Here is a 22,113-nt window from a genome sequence, read left to right as displayed (position 1 = left end):
TCGTGCCAACTCCTGGCCCTTGGGGCCAGATCAGAATCTCAGCATTCACTAGAAAAAAAATGTCCCTCGCCCTCATGGCTGCAAAGAAACGTTTGACATGTGACCTGTCTCCTGGCTAGAAGGTGTCACTTCTCCCAACCCCCTCCTGGCTCAGGTTACAGCTCAGGTAGCTTCCTTTCCATCTCCAATGGAACCCCCCTGCAACATTCCCAGGTCAAATCCGCCCCGCTCCCTGCTCCGTCACAACAGGCCACAAAACAATCATACGCCATAAGAGTTGGTTCTTTTAGAGTTGACACCCGCAGTCACTCCCTGTGTTCAGGGAAGTTTGTTCACACACTCGATGCTACAGGGAGCTAGATTTGGTAGCTAGACAGGTATAGATTTGGTGTCGGGATTTGTCACTTTCTTAAATGAATCCCCAAAGAGAGAAGGCGTGTGTTCGGCAGAATGCAGAGGAGAGCTCCCGGTACCGGGCAGCGAAGAGTTAAAGCTATTCTGCATGAGGGCCAAAGGATTTCAGAGTCACATAGCAACACCTAATGTTTCACTACCAAATAAACACAATGCCTTTCATTTTTGGGCAGCGTCCCTACTACACAATGTCCCGGCCCCTCCTGGAAAGTCACACGGGAGCGGAGGGGGAAAGGTAGGTCTGGCGGTGAAGAAATCAGCGGCTAGGCAATGACTCCAGCTCAGGAGAGTCATGGTGGGACGAGGCGGGGGCTGAGACTGGACTGAGTGGGTGGGAGCAGTGGCATGGAGGGGACCAGGCAGGTTGGAGCATCAGAGAGGACCGAGGTCGGGGGATGCAGTGAGGGAGGGCAGAGAGGCCGCAGGACAAAGCAGTGTGGAGAGTCAAAGGACAGTGTGACCAAGCAGGAAGGATGCGTGGGGTGATGTCTGGGAGGATGCATGGCACTAGTCCTGGGAAGCTTTGCAAACCAGGCCGGGCAATTCTGAATTGGATTCTGACGGAGGCTGGGGTGAGAGGGTCCAACAGGTCCTCAGAGCCAGAGATCAGTGGGGTCGCGACATCCCGAAGCCTCTGAAGTGCAGAGTGGAGATAAAGGAGACCATGAAAGGTGTGGTGATAGCCAGGGCAGGACGTGATTGAGAGAGGAATACGGCTCTGATTAGAAGCAGGGTCGAGGCCAGGATCCCTTCCCGAGAGAGGCAGGGGACTCAGAGACCAGGGACAAGATCTACCAAAAGTGAGCCCTGGTTTTGGGTGCCCGGCTTGAGACCCCTTAAAGCCCCGGCCCTCTGGAAATCAAGGCCTTTGTATCCACTCGCCCCTTCTGACACTGTTGGCCAAAGCAATGAGGGAGGAAAAAGGCGTCTGGGGTGAAGTGGGACTCCCAGGTTCCTGCCCTCCACTATGGCTGGGCAAGGAGAGGGGCCAGGGACATGCGGGCAGTAGTGGATATTTAGGTCTATGGCAGAGACGTAAGGGAGCGTCTTGATGCAGGGGAGGGCCAAAGACAAGTGGTGAGTGAGGAGGGGGCCGATAACAACCCCCCCGGGGTGCTGGGAAGAGCTGGTGGAACTTCCTTGGCTGCCAGCCCCAGACACGTGACATGGGTCAGGGTACAAGACAGCGGTACCCCCGGCACATGGCAAGGGCTGGTATCGGCTCCCTCCGGGGGCTGCTGCCCCTTTAAAAAGAAAAAAAATTGCAAATAAACCTGCATCTCACCCCAAACCGAGGCCCCAATCCTGCCATTAGATCTCCGTGGGTCAAGTCTAGCCCCGGGGGTGCCCCATGGGCGCAGGGGGTGCTGCTGGGATCCGATTCCAGGATCAGGGCTGGGAGTCAGGGCTGGAGGTCGAGGTAGGTGATCTGTTGGCCCCTGCCAGAGGAGGGGATAGGACAGCCTGGCCTTGCCTTCTAGCAAGCAAACCCTGCTGCCCAAAACGCCACAAAATTCAGGAGGGAAAGAAGGAAAAAATCCCAGGGCTTCAGAGAAATCGTACAGGCAACACAGTCACGGATCGGAGCCTGCCTGCCCTGCCCCCGTCCTTTTGAAAACTCTTGCATTGAACTGTCACATCAATGAGCCAATGATTTACCGCAGCGGGGGGAATTATTAAGCCAGCAGGCAGGGGCAGGGGCCTCCAGGGGAGCGCACAGCAAGCCAGTGCAGGTGCTGGCGAGATAATGGGCATTAACACTCTTTCCTAGGGTATCTCCGCTCACAGATCCGGGGGACGGTGACCAATCCCACAGCCCCCCATCGGAGCGGGTGGCACTGCCAGGTGAGAGCGCGCCGGAGGCTTGCCTGCTGAAATGACCCCACACATTCCTTTCGCCCCACTGCATTCGGGCTGTTTCCAAGTGAAGGATCAATTATTAATGGCAGGCTCGTTTATTTTCTAGCCCTTGCAAAGGAAAAGCAAATGACAGTGAAGCTCAGAAATAATATTGCCCCGGCTTCCATTGTGACTCGCCTGCATGCAGATGGAGCCTCGTGTTCTGTGAAAACGCCCCAGTGCAGATGGGACGCGGGCAGCGAGGTGTCCCGCTTGTTTATTTGTTCCCACTGCATTGCTTATAGTACAACTGAGCCTTCCGGGACCGGGACCGGGACCGCCCACCCACCCCCATGCACAAGGGACGTGAGCTGGCACCCGTTGGCGTCAATGGTGAAGCTCCCGCTGAATTCTCCGGTGGAGGATCAGGCACTGGGAGATCCCGCCGAGGTGTGGGTGGGGGCTGGGTCCCAGCCTACAGCCACACTCGGAGCTGGAGGTGGGACACCCAACTCAAGTAGGGTGAGAGCGAGCCGGCTCAGCAGGATGGTGAGCCGTGGGAGGGGCTAGCCGCCCCAAGTACAAACCCACTGAGACCTCATGGGTAGCTCTAGGACAGCTAGCGCGAGTATGTCTCCTGGGGCTGGGAATCACGCCACCAGCTCCAGTGTAGACACAGCCCGGTGGGGTGTACTCACCTGCTCACCCGCCCCGTGAACCAGGGGCACTGCAAGGCTGGGGTCTCTGCCTTTGTACCCAGGGCACTTGCACCTGACTCAAAGAGCAGGGAGACTCCTGCCCCTTGGAAAGATGAAGCAGGCGCGCTTTAGTGGCTACATATTCTCTCAATGGCGCCCCCAGAAATGAGCAGGCTCTTTGCATGAGCTGGACAAAGCAGTGGAGAACGTGTGTGCCTTGATCCCAGAGGAACGTCCTTCCTAGCTCCTGTACGTCTCTGGCTGGAATTTGTTTCTTATTAGTCCATTTAAAGGGGGAAACCCCCAAGCGTGCCCATGTCGGTAACGGGGAATGGCACTGAAAACTTGGAGAGACGTGTTAACATCAACCCCATGCTCGCAAGGGGGTGACGGGTGAATTTCAGTGAAGTTTTCGGGTGTGGTCCAGCTCGGCCCCCAGAGGCTCCGATCCTTAGTCCGACTCTCTGGCCGGGGCTCTCCTGACACCCGGCGTAGGGGTGAGAGACTTCCCGTATCCAGCGAGGCCAGAAACAGCCCAGAAAGCCAGCCTCCCTCCTTGTCAGTTCTGCTTCTCGACTCTGGGCGGCAGTTGGGACGTGCAGCCCCAGGGAGGCCAGCCAGACTCCCCCACTCCTCCACGGAAAGGAGAGTGCACGCCGGGTCGGGGCTTGTCCCGGCCATGCCAGTTTTCTGCCAGTCACAAAGGCACCAGATACCACGGGGATGGGCCCGAGGAGACTAAAATAGGAAATCTCTTGTCAAAGCCAAGGGAGCTGGTGCTCCGTTTAAAATGCCCCAGTCACATGCAACGGGACCATCCTCCGGGCCTTAGTTACATCCCTTTGACTGAGTAATTGGCCTTTCTTGGAGGCCCTTGTCTTTGCTGCCCTTGGCACAGCTACTCTACACATCTCCCAAAGGGAAAGGGGATCGGCTCTCGGTCATCCTCCCACCGGCCCAGCCGCTGGGACTCTTGCCGGGGCCTCTCCGGAGCCGTTTGGCTCGCCGTGGAATGCAGAGACTTGGGGGCAGAGTAAATACTAGCGAACCAGAATAGAAACAGCCTTGAGCTCACCAGCTAAAGCACAGTGGCTGGGGAGTTCAGAGCGGGGTTAGGGACAGGCAGAGTCTGATGCTGCCAATGGCTAGACACAAGGGGGGGAGAAAGCAGCCGGAAGGAGTTCATATGTGTCTGTGAATTAACTCGGACCTTCCTGGCTTTTGTGGGCGTTATCCCCAAAGCACCACCGCAGCACAACAGGAGAGCGATTCCCAGGGAACTCGCTTAGCGCAGGCCAGGGCACTTGGCGGGAGGCAGCTCCGGCACCGGGGTTCCTGCGCTACGCGGGTTGGAAGCAGGAGCCGCTCGCTCAGGCTCGCTGATGGTCCCAGACACTTTGCTAAGAGCATCCGGGGCTATGGAACGTGCCTCGAGCTCTCGCTGCACCAGGGAGATGGCCCCTTGTTCCAATGGTTGTCAGTACCAGGTCCGCCCAGATCCCCGTCCCCATTTGGTGTTGGAAGCTCCTTGAGCGTAGCAGGACAATGCCATTTCCAGCACCGCTACGGGAAGGCGTTAGTCGCCATAACCCTGAGCCCCGGGGTCCTGCCTGCCATCGGCCAGGCAGGCGGCGAGCTGGGTGGGTGGTGGAAGCGGGGTAACCTGACAGCACAGCTCTTCTCTTTGCCCAGACCCAGGTGTCACCCCAGGGCCATGGCAGGCAAGCCGCTAGCACTGTCCCAGGAGGCTCTGGCCCAGTTCAACCAGGCGGTAGCGTCAGAGAACCCGGAGGCCGCACGCCTGAGGGCGGGCTCGCTGTCCACCCGCCGCAGTTCTCACTCGGTGGACAACCCGCCCAGGCCCCTGATGCGGCTGAAGAGCATAGAGGAGGGGAAGCCGCCCTCCCTGCACTCCCGGAGGAGCTCCGTCATGAGCATCGCCAACGCCCCCTTCACCAGCCGAAGAAACTCTGTCTCCATGGCAACGGGAGGGAGGCGCCTCTCCATCGGCCCCTGGATGCACAGCGGGCGGGTGAGCTTCTCGGGGCTCCCCCTCTTCCAGCCCATCCGGGAGACGCAGTATGAGAACACCTACAAGACCCGGCCAGACGAAGGCTGCAAGTTCGACGCCTGCCGGGCCCAGCGGGCACTGGAGTCCATCCTCACCAGTTACCTGGGGGATGCCAAGTACAACCCGGTGACGAGCGGGCAGCTGGCCCAGAGCCTGTCTGAGCTCATCCGCAGCCGCCTGAAGGACCTCACCCTGCCCCGCTACAAGCTGGTCTGTAACGTCTTCCTGGGCCAGCAGGGCCAGCAGAGCCTGCAGGTGGCCAGCCGCTGCCTCTGGGACCCGGAGAACGACAGCGTCGCCTCCGCCACCTTCGTCAACGCCTCCCTCTTTGCCGTGGCCACGGTGCACGGGCTGTACTTCGAGTAGCGCCCGGGCCAGCTCCTGCCAGGATCGGAGTGCCACACTCCGCCGACGGCACGGCAGGAGAGGCCCGGCCAGCAATAAAGAGAAGCCCGCCCTGACCTCTGGGGCTTGTATTAACTCATGTGTTTTCTTAACCAGATGTGGGGCTGGCCAGCGGCACGGGGAAGCCTGGCTTTTGTGCTTTGCTGGCATGGCCGTTCCCCAGGTTCCACTCACTGTCGGGGGGTTGCGATGGGGACTGCCGTACCACCTAAAGGCTCCAGCGGAGTTCGGGGCCCCACTGTGCCAGGCGCTGTACGCCAGAGGGAGAGCTCAGTGTGTGCACTGACCAGGCAGGCAAAGGGGCAGGAGCGGGGACGTTCTGCCCCTTTCGCAGAGAGAGGAAAGCTCAGATTGTTACACCTGCCTACAAGGTTTCGACATCTCGGCCTAAGGGACTTTCCCCAGGGCACATGGGGAAGCTGTAACAGAGCCGGGAATTGAAGCCACAACTCCTGCATCCCCCGCTGGCGCCTGGATCGGGGCCTGTCCTGCTGGGAAAGTGAGGGCGGAGATTGAGCACCAGAGCTCTGGCTGTTCTGAGCAAGTCCCTGGGGCCCTCCCAGCCCCAGCTTTCTGGCTACTCCTGCGGTAGGAGAGGCCACTGAGCCCCGTGGACAGGGGCGCATTGGAGGCCCTCCTGCCGCTCCACCTCCACCCAGCCAACCACAGCTCGCCCAGCCTGCCCTGAGCCACAAGGGACTGGTCTGAGCCAGTGGTCCCGACTCGTCTCCATCGGGCGAGAGGGTAACTAGCCCCTAAGGGCAGGCCAAGGACCAGCACGAACCGGAGGGAAGGGCGCTCATGGGCAGATGTTAACACCCTCCCACCCAAGCCCAGGCCTTGGGAGCCTTCCAGAGGGCACGAGTGGGAAGGTATGGAGCGCCACCCTCGCCCCACGCAGGGCAGGGAACTGGGCGCCAGAGGACCCAGCGGGTCTGGGCTCGCCGGTAGCCCTGCCTCCCACTCCCACAGCCACAGCAGGGCCCTGCAGCTCTGTCAGCACGTGCCCCCATTGGCGCTAGGCCCCAGCTCGCTCGTGCTGTGCCTCCGGGGGGGCCCAGACTGAGAGAGTAGCTGTGTCACCGCCAGCAGCCTCCCACCCACAGAACAGCCCCTTTGTCTGGACGCTGACAATGCCAGCCCAGTCTGCGCGGGCGCCCACCCGGGAGGAGGCAGGTGCAGCTGGCGCCGGCCGCGCTAGTGGGGTCTGCAGGAGCCAGCTCCGGCCAGGAGGGCACTGGAGGCAACAGGAACGGGGCAAGGGGTGGCTCAGAAAAGGAGAATCCTGGGGGTGCTGTCAGAAATGGCTGGAAAGCTGCAGAGGGAAGGCGCACCCTAGGGAGGAAGGCTGGGCTGGTACTTGGGGAGCGGGGCTGGAGGGAGCTGGGTTCAGGGCCCAGCTCAGCCACCATTGCCACCTCTCACCTTTGAGGGCCCTCGGAAAGCCCCAGCTCCTGGAGGCACGGGGGCGTCGCCGCTTCCCGTTCAAAAAGGCAGAGGGAGTTCCCAGCCCTCGAGAGCGTGGAGAGAAGCTCAGAGAAAGGAGCTGAGGGGACCCCACAACTCAGCCGGTGGAAGGCCAGGTTCAGGTCTGAAATCTGGGGACCTTAAGCCAATCTCAGGGTTTTTGACTGCGTGTGGTTGGCAACCTGCTCTCCGCTGGTAGCACCCCAGCTCCCCCTCCACGCAATGGGGCGAGTTCTTCCCTGCCTCGCGGGGTGAAGCTGTTAACCAGCGGCAGGTGCTCACATTCTAGTGGCAAGGAGCCCCTTGCTAGCCCCTGCCCAAAACTCCCCGCCCCGCAAGCACCAGGCAAAGGAAACTGCACCGTGGGGGGCTTTTTACTTCCCTGGGGGGAGCAGCGAGCACCTCCTTGAGCCAGACCTGCAGCCAGGCCACACCCACTGGGGAGGAAAGCCAGCAGCTGGGGGATTTAATGCAAGGCCAGCTGTTCTCAGGCCTCTCACTTTCAGAGCTCAGGGGTCGGGCACGGGATTAAAGGACTGCACGTTCTTGGCTCCTCTCCCACCTGCTTTCACAAAGGCTAACCCTGTCCCAGGGGCCCCATTGTGTCCTACCAGCCCTATGAGCCATGGAAGGGGGCTGGCTGGACCTCCCCCTCCCCCCAGAGCTGCAGAAACCAGCCCGCTCTCAGCTGTAAGTCACTGCCTAGCCTCTCCACCAAGGCAGAGTTCAGGCTGACAAGCCGCGCCCGCTGCCTTGCCAATGCACCAAGCACCATTTCGGCTCACGCGGCACCTGGCCCCTGTGCCTGCCAGCTCACCTCGCTGCTGCGGATTGAGGGGGTTCTGAAAACGTCAAGCGGCTCATAAGGAGAGAGCAGGTGTCTAGGAACCCAGATCCAACCCTCTGACCTCCACCCCAGCAGCCCACATCCGAGACAATCTTCCTCAGCCCCTGCTTTGAGAGCGCTTTAACCACCACTCCTTAGTAGGCCATGGGCAGGAGGTTTCTCTGCTAAGAGCTCTCCTCCCTCCAGCCCCCCTTCGCACCTGGCCTCAACCAGGTAAGGTGGCACCAGCCCGACCCTTGCTCAGAATCCTACAGTAGGTAAGCAGGGGCGGGAGCAGCGTTTTGGATAGGGGCACGGATTGATTTTGCTCCAGCAGGGTGGAGGGACAGGAGTTGAGCTTTACTCCGTCACCATTAAAGCAAGAGGGGCCTAAAACCAGTTTCTCTTCTCCGCCAGCAGCGACAGCCCCTTGGGGGTTGGCGGTGACAGCCCAACCAATGCCCAGCAGCAATCAATCCCGCACAGGTGGAAGCATGGCTGTGGTGTGTCAGACCACATTGAGAATCAGCACTGGGATGGCCCTGATTTTAGGGTGCTGTCTTTCCAGCACCCCTTACTCCCCCCCACCCCATGGGAGCACTAATGCTAGCCCGGACTCCGCTGACACCCAGCACTCAGACCAACCCCGTACAGAACAGCTGCTAAATAACAGACTAGGGTACTGCCCCCCTGCTATAAACACACCCCTGCACCCATCCTAGGTGCCATGCTCACCCTCTTGGGAAGGGGCAGCGTCCCACGAGCTCCAGGAACTGGAGGATACATGCGAGTCGTCTGCCTAGGGAAGGTTAATGTCCTCAGTGCACATGCACACAGGCAACCATCTTCGAGCCGGGGCTGCCTGAAGGTTGCTGCCCTGCTGCGTGAGATGGCCCTGCCCCCTCCAGGGCCAAGCTGCCCAAGAAGGCACAGAGAAGGGCGGTAGCAGGCCCTTGTGTTTTATAAAAGGAACACTTTTATTACTGAGCGAGGGACAGAGCAAACGGGGCCCTGCACAGACAGGAGACCAAGGAAGGGGTGAAATAAATAATTCACTATAAATACAAATACATAAATAATTTCATCAGGCCAAAGCACCGGTGTTTGGAAACAAGAAAAAAAAAAAAAAATCAACCCTGTTTAGGGCCCAGCTGGCCGAGGGCTCGTGGGGTCCCTTAAAGCATTTTGTGTCTGTACCGTGGCCATTCACATTCCCTGGCGCACGCTGCAAGACAAGCAGGGGATGCGCCCGCACCGAGGACCCCGCCCCCTCATTAGTGTAACAATTCTGCAGGGCTCCTGTTCCCCACACATGGCCAGAAGGGGGGCCAGCCTGGGCTGACAAAGGCTCTGCCTTAGAGCTCTTGGCAGTGGTAAGATGGCAACACCCCACGCCCTCCCTCAGAGCGAGCACGGGCATCATCATTCCCCCCGCGCCAGAGCCATGAGGCTCTGGCTGCACCTTGAGCATTACGCTCAGATTTTTTCAAGTTGAATAAAGTATTTCCTGGTAGGCTGGTCTGCCCCACAGCACAGCAGGCTCTCCCACCCTCCTGGGGGGCCCCAGCCCCCGTCCAGCTCTCAGGCCTCTAGGCAAGAGGCTCGCTTTAGCCAAGATCCCATGCCCACCCCGAGAGCCAGACAGGGACATGGACGACGCCCTTGCAGAAGAGTCCCTAAGGGTAGCAGCTCGGCCTAAGCAGCTTCCACTTCACCCCAGCAACCCACAGGCTGGGCAGGTTTCACGAGGAGCCTCCCCCACATGGCCAGGCAGGGCGGGAGCAGGGAGGTTCTAACCAAGCCCAGATGGAGCAGGGTTCTCAGCTCCCCCCCCAGCTCTGAGGCCAGACAGGCATGGGGCTCTTAACATTTAGACAATGGCCAAAGATTTCTCTCCTCCTTAAAAGTCAGGTTTGTTCCTTCTCTCCTCAGCTTGCTCTGCACAGGAGGAGAAGGAAGAGCTGTCCCCCGGAGATTCCCCTTCCCAACCACGTGTACGACTTAAGCTGTGTAAAGATTACACAGGAGTAAACTGGATGTGTACCTTCACCCCCCCACACACACACACCTCCCCTTCTCCTCCATGGATTGAAGCAGTCAGCTCACAGACGCCAGGGCAATGATTTCAGTATAAACAGCTGGCAGGCATCCCAAGATGAACGATGCTGAGGCCAGCTGCTGATAAGCCAAAATATCCAGATGCCCCTATCTAAGTTCCTTCCGCCCGGCAGGAAAGTTCTGGTGGGCAGCCAGCGCGGTCACTCATTCCATTGACACGACAGGGGAAGGCTTTCGACTCCAAGGAGGCCTCTCCCATGGCCCCAGCTTAGGTGTCGGCCCTCTCCTGGAGGAGCTTGAGGACATACTTGAGCCGGTACTGGAGCTCTGGAGAGCAGCCCAGCTCCTGGATGCTGCTCAGCTTGTAGGTGTAGGAGTTGCGGTCCTTGGTGACGTAGGTCAGGAGACAGGAATGGTCTGGCTTGCTGAGGATCACCTTGGTGTGATCGTTGTAGAAGTTCACCTAGGAGAGACAGTCGAGTTACTTCTCCAGCCTCAGGCCTCAGCCAGCCCCTTCTCCCTGAGCTGGGACAGAGCTTTGCCTGCTCCACACCCCATCCCACGATCAGGAGGGCAGCCACGTGCCACGGCCGGGCCCAGCAGCAGGGAGCCTCCAGGCTAATGAAAGCTGGGAGGGACGCCCGTGGCTAAGGGTCCCATGCTGGGAAGCCCTGGGTGGGCTACTCAGCCAAGGAGCCCCCTTCCCCTTACAAAGGCTTCCAATCAAGAGGTTAGCCGAGCAAGAGACCAAGCGGATGGTGCTCTGTGGCTGGTGTCTCTGCCTAGGAGCCCCAGAGCTCTGGGGGAAGACTAAGAAATCCCCCGTAACTAGAACTGGTTCCTAAGCCCTGGGGTGAAAACTCCAGCCCTGAAACAGATTCTCTGGGGTAAGTGGAGAAGCACTGAAAGCCGCCATCAGCAGAGGCGTGGGGGCTAGCTCTGTAGAGCCAGCCTTGGGAACCCTACCCAGAGACCTAGGGACCGGCAAGCCAGGCAGACGCCATCTTCCCTCCTCGAGCCACAGGACCCCACACGTACCTGGAGCGTTCCGTTGCTGAAGAGCATCAGCAAGGCCTGGTCAGTTTTCACCCACTGCAAGAGCAGCAGCGCAGGCTGCTCGATCTCGTCGATGCTGGGCAGGTCTCCCCCCTAGGAGAAGAATCCGCATTAGCCGCTGATCCCTGCCCGAGCGGCCGCCTCTGCAAGCCGGGCCAAGGACAAGCCAGCTAGCGTCTCCGCCATGCGCTGGGTCCGGGTTTCTGCTGCGGTGAAGCTTTAGACAGCGCCTGGGCCAGGCACAAGCCACCAGCTGAGCTCCCCACGGAGGACTCCCACGGTGCATTCCCGGGGAGCACCCCCGGCCCTGTGTCCCGGTAGTTATGCGATGCCACCTGCTGAGCGGCAGACTCCCCCTTTCAGCAAGCGAGTGCGCTCTGCCCGGAGACCACCCCCCAGCACCTGCTGCTGGACAGCCCGGCGGCCACTCACCTTCATGAGATGCTGCTCCATGTAGGAGGCGAAGTACCGCAGGACGCCGGTCTGGCTCCGCAGCTGCTCTGGGATGGCCGACATGGGAAAGGCGAAGTGTTTGCTGTTGGTCAGGTTGTAATGTACCATCCTGTGAAGGGGAGGAGACCAGGTGAGCTTCCGTCTCCAGCAGCGCGTCCCTGCACTGCCACCAGTGCAATACTCATGGGCTCCACCATCAGGTTCCAGACTGGGGGGAGCCCAAGTCACCCTCAGCTGGCTGGGGGGTGGGGGGGTCTAGTGTAAGCGGCAAAGCCAACAATAGTCTTGGTGCTGCTCCCATAGGACAGTGGCCCTGCGGAGGAGAGGAGCTGGCAGCCCTGTTAGAGTCTGATCTTAGACCTGGGGAGAAAGGCATTGGCTCCCCGGCCCAGCCCAAGCCGGCTTGGAGTCTAGGAACAGGGCTCACAGCCAGCCAGGTCTCCGGCAGCCATGAGACTCGTGGGATGGAGCAGTCGTATCCCCTGGGACCTGAATGTGCTCCTTGGAGTTCACACCCTTCAGCGTGTACAGTTACTGCCTCCCGCTCCCCATGGGCCTGTAGCCATGCTAGTCCTTGCTCGGCCCAGCCCCTGGGGAGGGAAGACTGCTGTTACGCACTCACTTTCTCCTCCCCTTCTCACTTTGAGTTCTAAGTGCCCTGCAGCTGCCCAGTGGCCAACGCAGAAAGAAAGCCAGGAGATCCCTCCCGCCCCCCACATGGAGCAGAGACATCCAGGCGGCCCACGGCCTCCACTTACTTCCGATCGGCCGACAGAGCCATGTGCGTCCCGTCGTTGAAGAGGACCCCGATGCGGTGGTTGGACAGCTGGTAGCCGAAGCCGTATTTGTTAGAGTAGTCCACCCACTTGCTCACCCAGGCGAAGTGCTCGTGGCAAGCCAGAGAGGCAGGGTTCCGCTGGGCTGGCGGGGGCAAGAAGGGCTTGTGAGTGGGGTGACACCCGGGACGTGGCTCACGAAGGAGGATGCTAGCAAGCACCGGGTGGCCTGAACCTCCGCTGGTCCTAGCAGGTGGATTTGGAGCCAGCCAGATCTCCAGAGGCCCAGTCCTCTGCTCCAGCCACATTACCCACCCCAGCTACCTTCCTCCCTAAGCCTATTAGGCCGGGCAACACCCCCAGGCTTGAAGATAGCACCAGAAGTAGCCGGTTCCCTACAGGAGACACCAGTCTCCATTCTGAGTGTCTTACAGATGCTGGAGTCCCACAAGTACCACTGGGCAGCCATGGGGACACATCCCCCCCATAGGTGTCACACTCCAGGACTTGGGAAGCCTTTTCTGACCAAGCCAACACCAGCCTCGAGGAGAAGCGACTGCCTGGCCCATACGCAGGGTTAGCAGGGGGATGCTTGGAGAACTGGCAAGAGCCCGAGAAGCCACGTTACCTGGTGGCATGGCAGACAGGCAGCTCTTCAGAAGCCCGATGGCAGAGTCGGTGACTGCAGAGGCGGTGATGCACTCTTCAAATGCTGCAGGGGAAGACAAAGCTCCATCCGTCAGGCCTGAGCTCCGGAGGCAGCTGAAGGCACCTACTAGCCCGCGGAGAGCCGCCGACCAGCTCAGAGGCTGAAAGACAGGAGCCCAATCGGCTGCTGCCGCGGGGCACGCGGTGTTTGAAGCCAAATGAGGTTCCAAGACACAAGAGGACGTCCCCTCTCGTCCCGGCAAGGGCGGGGATTGTATGGCGCTGCCACAAAGAGCTACTGTTCTGTTTGAATTCACAGCTCTAAGGTCAGGAGGGGAATAGAGGGGTTCCATTGAGGCCCCCCCGTCTTCACAACAGGAAACCACATCAGCCAGAACCAGGGAGTCAAGCATGGGAGGAAGAGATCTGGGGTCTACAGTAACTTGGCATTCAACCCCCCTGCCCTCAGCTGGGCACAACGTGTTCTCTAGACAGGGTCCTCTCCTTGCTGGGAAGAGCAGCGTCAGCACCAACCCCCGTGGGGCAGACGAGGATCAGCGCCCCTCCCCCAGCCCAGTGCAACACTTCGGCAGCAGCTCCTGGGTCTCCCCGCCACTCCCACCCGGCAGGCCAGCGGCGGGACTGCAAGGCGCTCGAGAATCTCCGCACAGGACAGCGCTACATACAGGGGCCGCTCCAAGCAGGCTTCCGCCTCTCTCACCTTCACAGCTGCTGGCTGCTGTCCCCCTAATGGACCTGGAGACGGACTTCCGCGAGCCCTCTTCTGCCAGCGTCTCCACGGGGTTGCAGCTGGCGCTCAGACATGTCACGGGAGTCACCTGGAGAGAGGTTGTGCATATCGACACTGTGCCACCTGGGCCCCGCTCCAGGAGCAGCCCCACCTCCTCCCACTTTGAGATTCCACCTCACCCCTGCTCCCCTGCCAGGACACTGACCCTTAGGGAAGCACATCCATGTCCAAGGAGCCAGCGAGCGTCCAAGATACAAGGAGTTACTCCTTTCACAGCCTCCATTCTTACCTCATTCCCTTCCATGGTTTTGTAGCTCATCTGCCTGCAGATAGAGGTCTTCATGAGGCCAACCACCAACTTGGAGATGTCATCCTTCTCTTCAGAGTGGCCCTTCTTAACTAGAAGGAAGGAAGGAGATGTTTAGTGAGCAGACCCAGCAGATGTCAGGGAGGCCAGCAGAGTTGGTGGGTCAGAGGATAGATATTTAGAGTCCTTCCGCTGGCCCGGCCGAGAGCAGAAGCAGTTTGACATCTTGTTTACATTCTCCCACCCCCTGATTCTGTTCCAGTTTGGCACTTCACTCAGCTGGACCAGCGAAACCAGGCTGGGCAGTTTTAGTCAGTTTCATTTCCTGGTTCTCATGCACCCGCTGACCTTGCGAAGTTGCGAGGGAACATTTGCATCCCCAGGGAAAGGGATTGGAATGAAAACGTCAGATCTGAGCACGCCCTGCAGCATCTCCGGAGCGGGGCCTCGCCTGCTCGGAGCAATGCTCTGTTCAGAACGCCGGAATAAGAGCTTCCGGGGGAAGGTCAGACCCCAGATTTCCAGAGAGCGACTGAGCTCCAGGCAGCTAGGCATCAGGCGTGCCATCCTCCACCAGGTTTAACTGGCTTCATGCTACCTGCTGGCCAACAACAAAAGCCAAGACAGACGGGAGGGAGAGAACTTACTTTGGGGTTTCTTTTTCCCAAACAGCGTCTTGGTGACTTTTGCAAATAGAGTCTTTGCCGGGTTGGGAGGATTGAGCTCAGGCACCATCACACAGCTGCTGGGTGGGAGCTTATCAGGTGTGTAGCCCTGGGGAGACAGAGTGTCATGGTCTGGTTCACCTTCCTCAACGGATCACACATCATACAGCAAGACAACAGCTGCCCTGGGTTTGGTGGCAGTGGCACTTTCTCTCCTTTGACAGCCAGGGGCAGCTCACTTCTCCAGGGAGCTGCATTGAAAGGGCTACACTTGGGAATCGTCCAGCCCTGAGACGCAGCCTCCGCTCACGTGGAACAGCCACATGGCCCAGGAGTGCAGAACTGCCAAGAGCGAAACAGCTCAAATGGATACAAGGGGATTTAGACGGCACACAAAGGCTAAACAGCCAGTGATGTTAATGGCCAATAGGCCAGGCTCATAGACAGCTGTCACTTGCAGGTTGGTGTCTCCAGCAGACTGGTGTCCTTTGCAAGGGCACTGGGTCATGGGAAGAGCGCAGTGTACTGAGACATACACCCTGGGAGGTTTGCCACCTGAGCAGAGACCAGGCCCACCCTGCTTTTATTCTCCTTTGACCGGTGGGGGTGGCGGGGGGGAGGGGAAGGTGGAAGGGGGGATAGCTACCCGCAGGAGAGCCACTCACTTTGGTGAAGAATTCATGGTCCAGGATCTCCTCCAGCGTGAGGCGGTCAGACGGGTTGCGTTTCAAGATGCCTGTGATCAGCTGCTTCGCTGGCGTGGAGAGGAAGGCCGGGAGGGTGTATTCCACCTGCTTGATACACCTGTACGTCTCCTTGAGGTCCGAGGTCTCAAAGGGAGGGTTCCCGCACAACAAGGTATACCTGGAAAGAGAGGTGGTGGGGGTGAGAGCTGGGCACACGTCCCCCTGGCCACACCCCGGCCTGACTCACCCCCGGCCCAGCAATTACAAGGCACGGAAGTTATTCAGGTGCTGACAAGAGGCAGCACCTGGCTCCAAGTGTCACCTGTGACGAGCCTCTGAGCAAACACCATCCTCTGGGGAGCAAGAGGCTGCAGTCACATCCGGAATGCCCCAGAGATAAGGAAACCTTGGGAACCAGGAATGTCGGTTGAGCCACGTCTATATTTAGCAGGGGCGGGGCTAAACTCTGCCCGGGTCCCGCCCCCCGGCAGCTGAGCTCACCGCTGTGAGAGCCCACCTTCTGTCTGCATCTGTCCAAGCGGCTGAGTGAATGGAAAGTTCAACAGGAAGCCTGTGGCTTACCAGGGTGAACAGCCACGCGTGAGATGTTTATGATTCGCACTGCGGGGAGTGATCACCGCCCATATAAATAGATCAGTGATCGGCCCCCGCGCCTGACATTTTCCATTGTTTTGAAAGCGCTCTGAAGAGCGGTGTGGTCTGCAGCAACACAGGACTCGGTAGCACCTGGGGGTCCTGTGTTGCTGGGCTCATTGGAGGACACCCCAAGAGCCAGCCATTTACAAGCACGGCGGTTCCCCCCTTAACTGCCAGCCCTGCAGATGCCCCAGGATCAGTCCAGCTGGGCTTTGCTTCCAATCCATGAGAAGTAAAAACCTCTGCAAGCTAAACTCGGCCCTCGGCAAGGCCTGAGCAGCTCCCACTGCTCTCAGTGGCATCGGACCGGTACTGGTGCAAACCGCAGGCCAGAGTAGAGACCAGCTCGCTCATCTGCACTGGGGAGTGGCTCTGGCTGGATTACCCAGGGAGCTGCTCAGGACGGCCTCATTCTTCCAGCCCCTTTTCCCGCCAGCCCGGCCCTGCTTTGCAACGAGAGCTGGGAACTTACACGACACAGCCCAGAGACCACACGTCCGACTCTGGCCCGTGGCCCTGCCGGTGGAGCACTTCAGGAGCGAGGTAGTTGGGGGTGCCACATATCGTCCTATGGGGAGAGCAGAGCACGGTCAGCGGCGCGGTAACAAACCAGAACACAAGTCAACTCTGCCCCAGCTGGTGTCCTCCTCCATGCAGCCCCCTGTCTGACAGGGGAGGAGAGCCAAGCCCTGGGCTCCAGCATGTCCATTCTGCATCCAGAGCAGCAGAACTCCATCACCCCCATGCTCAAGGGAACGCACTAAGCACCCCGCCCCATCCCTTCAGGGTCCACTTTAACCCCCACAATCCCTCCACACTCTGCTGACCCAGCACCAAGCTCCCTCCAGCCTCAGATCCCCACACAGCTGCCCTCACCACCGCCTGGGTGCGGGGCCAGGACAAGGAGGCACCATCTTCCCTGTGCATTCCCCTCCGCTCTGGCCAGGCAGGGCCACAGTTGATTACAGCAAGGTAAGCGATGGAGGGAAGTGCTGCATTTCCCAGGCAGGGTATGGGGCCGAGAGGAAGAATCAAGTATCGGGTGGAGGTGAGCAGGAAAGCCTGGAGACTTACTTTTTCTTCTGGTCCATAGACTCACGCCGGGTGGCAAGGCCGAAGTCTCCAACTTTCAGTTCCATGTTGTCATTGACAAAAAAGTTGCCTACAATGGAAGGGAGGCGTTAGGATACCAGCGCAGGGACAGATGCTACCCAGGATTCTCCTCCACACCCCACACTCCCGAACAGGCGCTCAGGGTCTGAGGTCATTGTACACACCCAGTTTGAGGTCCCGGTGGAGGATGCCTTTGAGATGGAGGTACTTCAAGGCTGATATGATCTGTTTGAGGTAATACCGCACCTCTGGCTCCAGCAGCGTGTGCCGGGCTTTCCAGATGTGAGCCAGGGACTGGAAGAGGAAAAGCAAAGCTGTTAGCGACACTGGGCCAGAAAGGCATGGAGGATGTTTTCAGAGGCCTGAGACACTAGTGTGAGCAACAGTTTGCAGCGTGCAGACACCTGATTTTAATCTGGCTCTGGTACCACCAAGGCTGTGTGAGTAAGCTCCGGTTTGTTCTCCGGCCCAGACTAGATCACCCCAGCAATTTCTTCCGGCCTCAGGCTCTAGGACCAAGAGGTGCTGCCTATTCCTGGAGCACGTTTTGTCAGGCCAGAGACTCTAAGTACCACCTCGGGTGAAGCTGTGGCCGTGAGCTGCTCATTTTACACAGGGACTGTTCTGAGAAGTTGCCAGCGTAACTGGCTGGTGAAAGCCGGAATTGATCCAGGCAGGCCCAAAGATGCCACCTTAGCAGCCTTGGGGTACTGAAGGATTTTGGGTCAGCCCCATTGGTGTTTACAAGAGAGTCCATGAAGGGAGTGAACTGCTGGCAAGAGAGTCAGACTAGAACAGTTCGTAGAGCCTGTAAGTTGCTCGAACAGCCCTGCCAGAAGCCCAGTCACAAGGTTAGTGTGGTTATGCAAGACCAGCACGTGGCGTTTACCCAGCCGATGACACATGAGGCAAGGACTGGAAAATGAAAGGGGCACATCTGACAAGCAGCTGAGTGTGAATTCAAGCATCCGTTAGAAAGCGAGATTTGCATCCGCGCATGAGTGGTGAGTCAAGAGGGGCCTGCTTGGACTCCGGGAACAAAAACACAGCTACGGCCTTGTCTACACTAGACAAATCGGGTGCGTTTGCTGTACAGTTCCCCCCCCCTAACACGACTGACACACTCCAGTGCTCCCAACAGCGTCACGCCAGCCCTGGTGTCATACGGGGCGAGCCCACCACTTACTTTCCTGCTGCAGTGTTCCAGGAAGATGTAGATGTTCTCCGAATCCTCAAAGTAATGCGAGAACTTGACAATGTGCTTGTGATGCAGGCCTCTGTGCAGCTCGATCTCATTCATAATCTGAAAAGGAGGAAGGAGCTCATCAACCAGCAGCCCCATCACTCTGCAAAGACCTTGCTCCGGGCAAGCTTGAAATCTCTGCTCTCCCCCAGAGCGGATCGCTCAGCCATCACCTCCACACATACCTTCTCCCGTTGGTGTGGCTTAGCCACTCGGCTGTGAGGAATCACTTTCACTGCATAGGTTTTGTTGCTGTTGACGTCTGTCATTTCATAGCATCTCGCAAATCCGCCCTGCAAAGGAAGAGGCAATCATTACCCCCGTCACCAGTTCTCCAATCCTCCCCTCTGCTCTCAGGGAAGTCACCAGAGCATTCAACACATGTCACTGACTCACTTAGTCACAGCTCCACCCGGTCCGGATAGAACAATTGCCATTTGACTTCCTGGAGGTTTCCCCGGGGACACATGGGCTTTGAAGACAGCCAAAATATCTGGTTTCCTGTCATACTAGAAGCCCCATTATTAAAACCTGGAGTGACAGCCCTGAGTCAGGCCAGTTTTTAAAATCAGTTCCTGTAAAGTCTGTAGCGTGTCTCGCCTCCCACCACACCATCAATACTGCGAGTCTGCTCCCAGAGAGCGACTGGAAAGTCCTGCACATGGGAGGGAAGTGAGAACAGGCCGAGATTTTGGACCACGGGGAGAGAGAGAACCGTCCAGGCAGGTTTTTCTGCAATGATGCAAGGCACAAAGCCACAGAATCCCACACCATGCGCCTTGCCATGGGTGGAACAATGCTCTGAAGGGTAAGGAGAAGGCGAGCTGCTCTTTCTTGGGGGATCAGCCTCTGCCCCACAGCACCAGCAGCCAACGGGCCCAACCATGAGGCACTGGCCAGGGGTGAACAAAGAACTCAGCACTGTTCAGTACTTCCCCTCCCTCCGGCTGTGAGGTCCGGGGCAGGGCTTTGAAACAGAGGTGCTAAGAGGAGTTTGCAGAGCTGGGCTGAAGGCAGCATTTCACCAGAGGCCTCCAAAAGCCGCAGGGGGGGAGAAGGGGGTGTCTCTAAACATGAGTTATGGAGTCACAAGGGTGAGAGGATTGAGCCAGGGACACCTCCCTCCACAAGCCAACTGGGGTCACCCCAGGCAGGGGAACGTGGGTGTGTCTCAGCCAAACACCTGCTCCAGCTCCTGGATCCGGGGGCGGCTCCCGGGGCAATGAAACCGGAGGCCGTTTCAGAAAGAGACACAGGCACCGCAGGGGCTCACCGGGGGCGGGGGGAGAGACCAGGAAGGCCCGGGGGAGATTTGCCGGGTCCCACCCCAGAGCAAGTCCCTAAAGCTGCCAGCGGGCAGCCGAGCCCGGGGAGAGCCCGAGTCTCCCGATGCCCAGTGCCGGGGAGGGGGGCGGGAAGGAAGGGGTGACTCACCCGCTCACAGCCGCAGCACCCCCCCAGGGCCGTGCACGCAGATAGCGGAGCCAGGCTGCCTACGGAGGCCTCCACCCCCCATCGGCAGGTAGCCCACGAGCAGCTCCTACCCGCGCGGGGGCTGGGATCGGAGAGCCCAGCCAGGCCTCGGGAGTGGGTCCAAAGCTTCGCCCCACGACCGCACGGAGAGGCCAGGGGAAGGGCCTTCTGCCCCCCCTAGGCGCCGACCCGGCCACAAGGCCCCCACCCCAGCAGGCCACCCCTTGCCGAGCGCCCCCGCGACAGGCGGTACCTTGCCCAGCAGACGTCCCTTGCAGTAAAGCCTGCCCTTGACCGGGTCGGCGATCATCCGGGTGGGCTCGGCCGCTCTGGGCTGCGGCGGTGCCGGCTGGTGGGGCTGGGCGGCCCCGGCCGCGGGGAAAGGCGGGTGCGGCTCCGAGCCCATGAGGCTGCAGTGGAAGGGGTGATGCTGCGTGTAGCAGGCGAGCTCCATGGGGGGCGCCGGCCGATCCGCCTCCAGCCCCTCACACGTGGCGAGCCGCCCTGGAACTTTCACACACTGGCGCCGCGCAGCCAGGGAACCCCGGAGGCTTTAATCAATGAAGGGACCTGACGTCACCCCCGGAGCCCCGCCCTCCCGCTGGGGGCGGGGCTGGCTCTTAAAGAGACCGCTGCGCTCACAGGCGGGGGCCGAGGACGGGCGGGGAGAGGGGTTTCCCTCGAATTCCGACCGAATGTGACTTATCCCGGGGACACGAAAATCCCCCGCCCGCGCCTCGAACAGCTGGCGGGAATGTTAACCTCCATTGGCTGTGCTGCTCCCTGCTTTCCTTCCCCTTCCCCCTGGACCCGGCTGGGGGTGAAATCAGAGCAGCCGGGTCCCTGCTCAGGGTCTCCTGCCCGCCCTGGCGCAAGTGCTGCGGGGTTTGGGTGGCAAAACCCGCGGGGTATTTCCACTGGCATGTTCAGAAAAGCGTTAAACAAACTAACCTGCAGGTGGGGGGTAAATCTGACCTGACACCCCCCCCAACCCAAAGAAGGGCAGTTCAGCTCACAGGGGCAGGCCTGGAAACTCTGAACCACTTCACAGAAACCAGCACAACAAAGGCTGCAGATTCGTTCCCTGGAGGGTTTTGGTTTTGTTTTTAATTTGTTTGTTTTAGTCCTTTGGGCCCTAACGCTGGCTGCCGGGTGTTTGCTTCCCTTGGTGGAACGGCCACAGCCCCTCAGAGCCCTCCTTGTCCCCGGCCTGTTTCCTAGACGAACAAGAGATGGAGGTTTCTTTCCAAAAGTATTTTATAACCAAATCACTCCGCTATCCTGCAGCAATGGCCCCAAATACTGCAGCAACGCTCCTGCAACCTGCTGCGTTTGGGTCTATTCGGGTAAGATAATGGCCCAGGTGCTCAAAGGTATTTAGGCACCTAACTACTGGGATCCGGGCCAATGTCTGACGGGCCCAGGCCTTAGCTGCCATCCCTGTGTTGCCGGCTCAGTAACACACTCACACATCTCTTGGTGGCGCGAGCATTGGTGTCCTGCTGGCAGACGCTTCCTTGCCTCCTTCTCCAGCTAGGGAGTTGTACAAGATCTCCAGGGGGTTCTTACTCTACCCGGCCCAAGATTTTGTCACCAGCAAAGCTAGAGTCCCAAGTAGCAATTCTTCCAATGCACTGAGCTGACGATGGCATGCAGATGCTGCCCTCCACTAGCGAATCAAGGCATTGCCCTCCCTGCCATCAAGAGCTGTCTTTCCCAGGCAGGCTGGTTTTCCTGCTGCTGCAGTTCGCACCCTGGTGGGACTTCTAATTGCCACAGCTGGCTTCGAGATTAATGACCCTCCAGAAGGAATCAGAGAGGGAAAGGGGGGTGGCAGGTTGTAGAGGAGACAAAAGGGGCTTAATTGGCTTCCCAGTCACGTATCAACATGGGGAGCGGGCTGGTGGGGTCCCAGGAATCTCTCTTCTAGGGTTCAAAGAAACAAGACTTCTCAAGGGAGCATCACTTACTTCACCCCCATCTCCCCAACCCCGCTGTTCTCCTCGCCTTCCTGGACCACCCCAAGTTTCCCTCCAAGGATCCCCTCCAAAGAAACAGACCCAATGTTGTGGCCCAATGGCCCTTAATGCAAGCGAATGCAAAGAACCAATTCCTTTGTCTTTCCCAGGCTCTGCCCCTGACTCCCTGTGTGATGCCTCTTCCCTGCTCTGTGCCTCTGTTTCCCCACCTATCCACTAAGGGACATGTTACCCACCCACCTCCCAGAGGGGATGGGAAAGCTTCACTGTTCTTTGAGGCTGCAGAGAGCTACATACTAGAACGACTTTCTGCCCAGCTCCAGCATCCAAGGAGCTCAGCACTTCACAAGCACAGACGGATTTAGCCTCACCCCCATTTTAGAGATGGAGAAAACGAGGCACTGAGCGTTAGCAATGGTTCCTTGCTGTCTCTCCGCCTTGCTCTGTTTCTCTCACATTTCCAGCTGTCACACAGGAAACAAACATACCAGCCACCACCACAACAAATACAAGGGAGCTCCGCCCTTG

General features: G+C 59.0%; 2 protein-coding genes across 5 annotated transcripts; one reads left to right on the top strand and one right to left on the bottom strand.

Annotated features, from left to right (window-relative positions):
- The first annotated feature begins 533 nt into the window (after positions 1-533).
- DYNLT4 (dynein light chain Tctex-type 4) lies at positions 534-5,502 on the top strand. 4 transcript variants are annotated; one of them, XM_065555341.1, is made up of 3 exons: positions 534-649; positions 2,203-2,259; positions 4,644-5,502. In XM_065555341.1, exon 3 carries the CDS (start codon positions 4,666-4,668, stop codon positions 5,386-5,388), a length of 723 nt encoding a protein of 240 aa, XP_065411413.1. In that variant the 5' UTR covers positions 534-649; positions 2,203-2,259; positions 4,644-4,665; the 3' UTR covers positions 5,389-5,502. The 4 variants fall into 4 exon arrangements, with proteins under 4 accessions (XP_065411413.1, XP_065411411.1, XP_065411412.1 ...); XM_065555340.1 differs by having other exon boundaries at positions 553-649; positions 2,186-2,259; XM_065555339.1 differs by lacking the exon at positions 2,203-2,259 and having other exon boundaries at positions 549-649.
- A 3,176-nt stretch (positions 5,503-8,678) lies between these two features.
- PLK3 (polo like kinase 3) lies at positions 8,679-20,184 on the bottom strand. Its single transcript, XM_065555335.1, has 15 exons — positions 19,860-20,184; positions 18,319-18,426; positions 18,077-18,193; positions 17,055-17,184; positions 16,852-16,939; positions 16,250-16,345; positions 15,100-15,298; positions 14,417-14,543; positions 13,752-13,861; positions 13,433-13,550; positions 12,692-12,775; positions 12,046-12,208; positions 11,267-11,396; positions 10,817-10,927; positions 8,679-10,241 (listed from the first exon to the last, which is right to left on the bottom strand). Exons 1-15 carry the CDS (start codon positions 20,058-20,060, stop codon positions 10,047-10,049), a joined length of 1,977 nt encoding a protein of 658 aa, XP_065411407.1. The 5' UTR covers positions 20,061-20,184; the 3' UTR covers positions 8,679-10,046.
- Positions 20,185-22,113: the final 1,929 nt, after the last annotated feature.

The sequence above is a fragment of the Chrysemys picta genome, chromosome 8 (genome assembly GCF_011386835.1).
Source record: "Chrysemys picta bellii isolate R12L10 chromosome 8, ASM1138683v2, whole genome shotgun sequence".
In the NCBI taxonomy this organism is placed as follows: Eukaryota; Metazoa; Chordata; order Testudines; family Emydidae; genus Chrysemys; species Chrysemys picta.
The sequence above is the reverse complement of the archived record's forward strand: the minus strand, read 5'-3'. Positions and strand labels throughout refer to the sequence as shown.

Coding starts and splice junctions, on each gene's coding strand:
- DYNLT4 (XM_065555339.1), top strand. CDS start 567: ATGCCTTTCATTTTTGGGCAGCGTCCCTACTACACAATGTCCCGGCCC. Junction 650..4,643: donor ACGGGAGCGGAGGGGGAAAG/GTAGGTCTGGCG, acceptor CTCTTTGCCCAG/ACCCAGGTGTCACCCCAGGG.
- PLK3 (XM_065555335.1), bottom strand. CDS start 20,060: ATGGAGCTCGCCTGCTACACGCAGCATCACCCCTTCCACTGCAGCCTC. Junction 16,346..16,851: donor TCTATGGACCAGAAGAAAAA/GTAAGTCTCCAG, acceptor CTCTCCCCATAG/GACGATATGTGGCACCCCCA. Junction 13,862..14,416: donor TGGGAAAAAGAAACCCCAAA/GTAAGTTCTCTC, acceptor CCTTCCTTCTAG/TTAAGAAGGGCCACTCTGAA.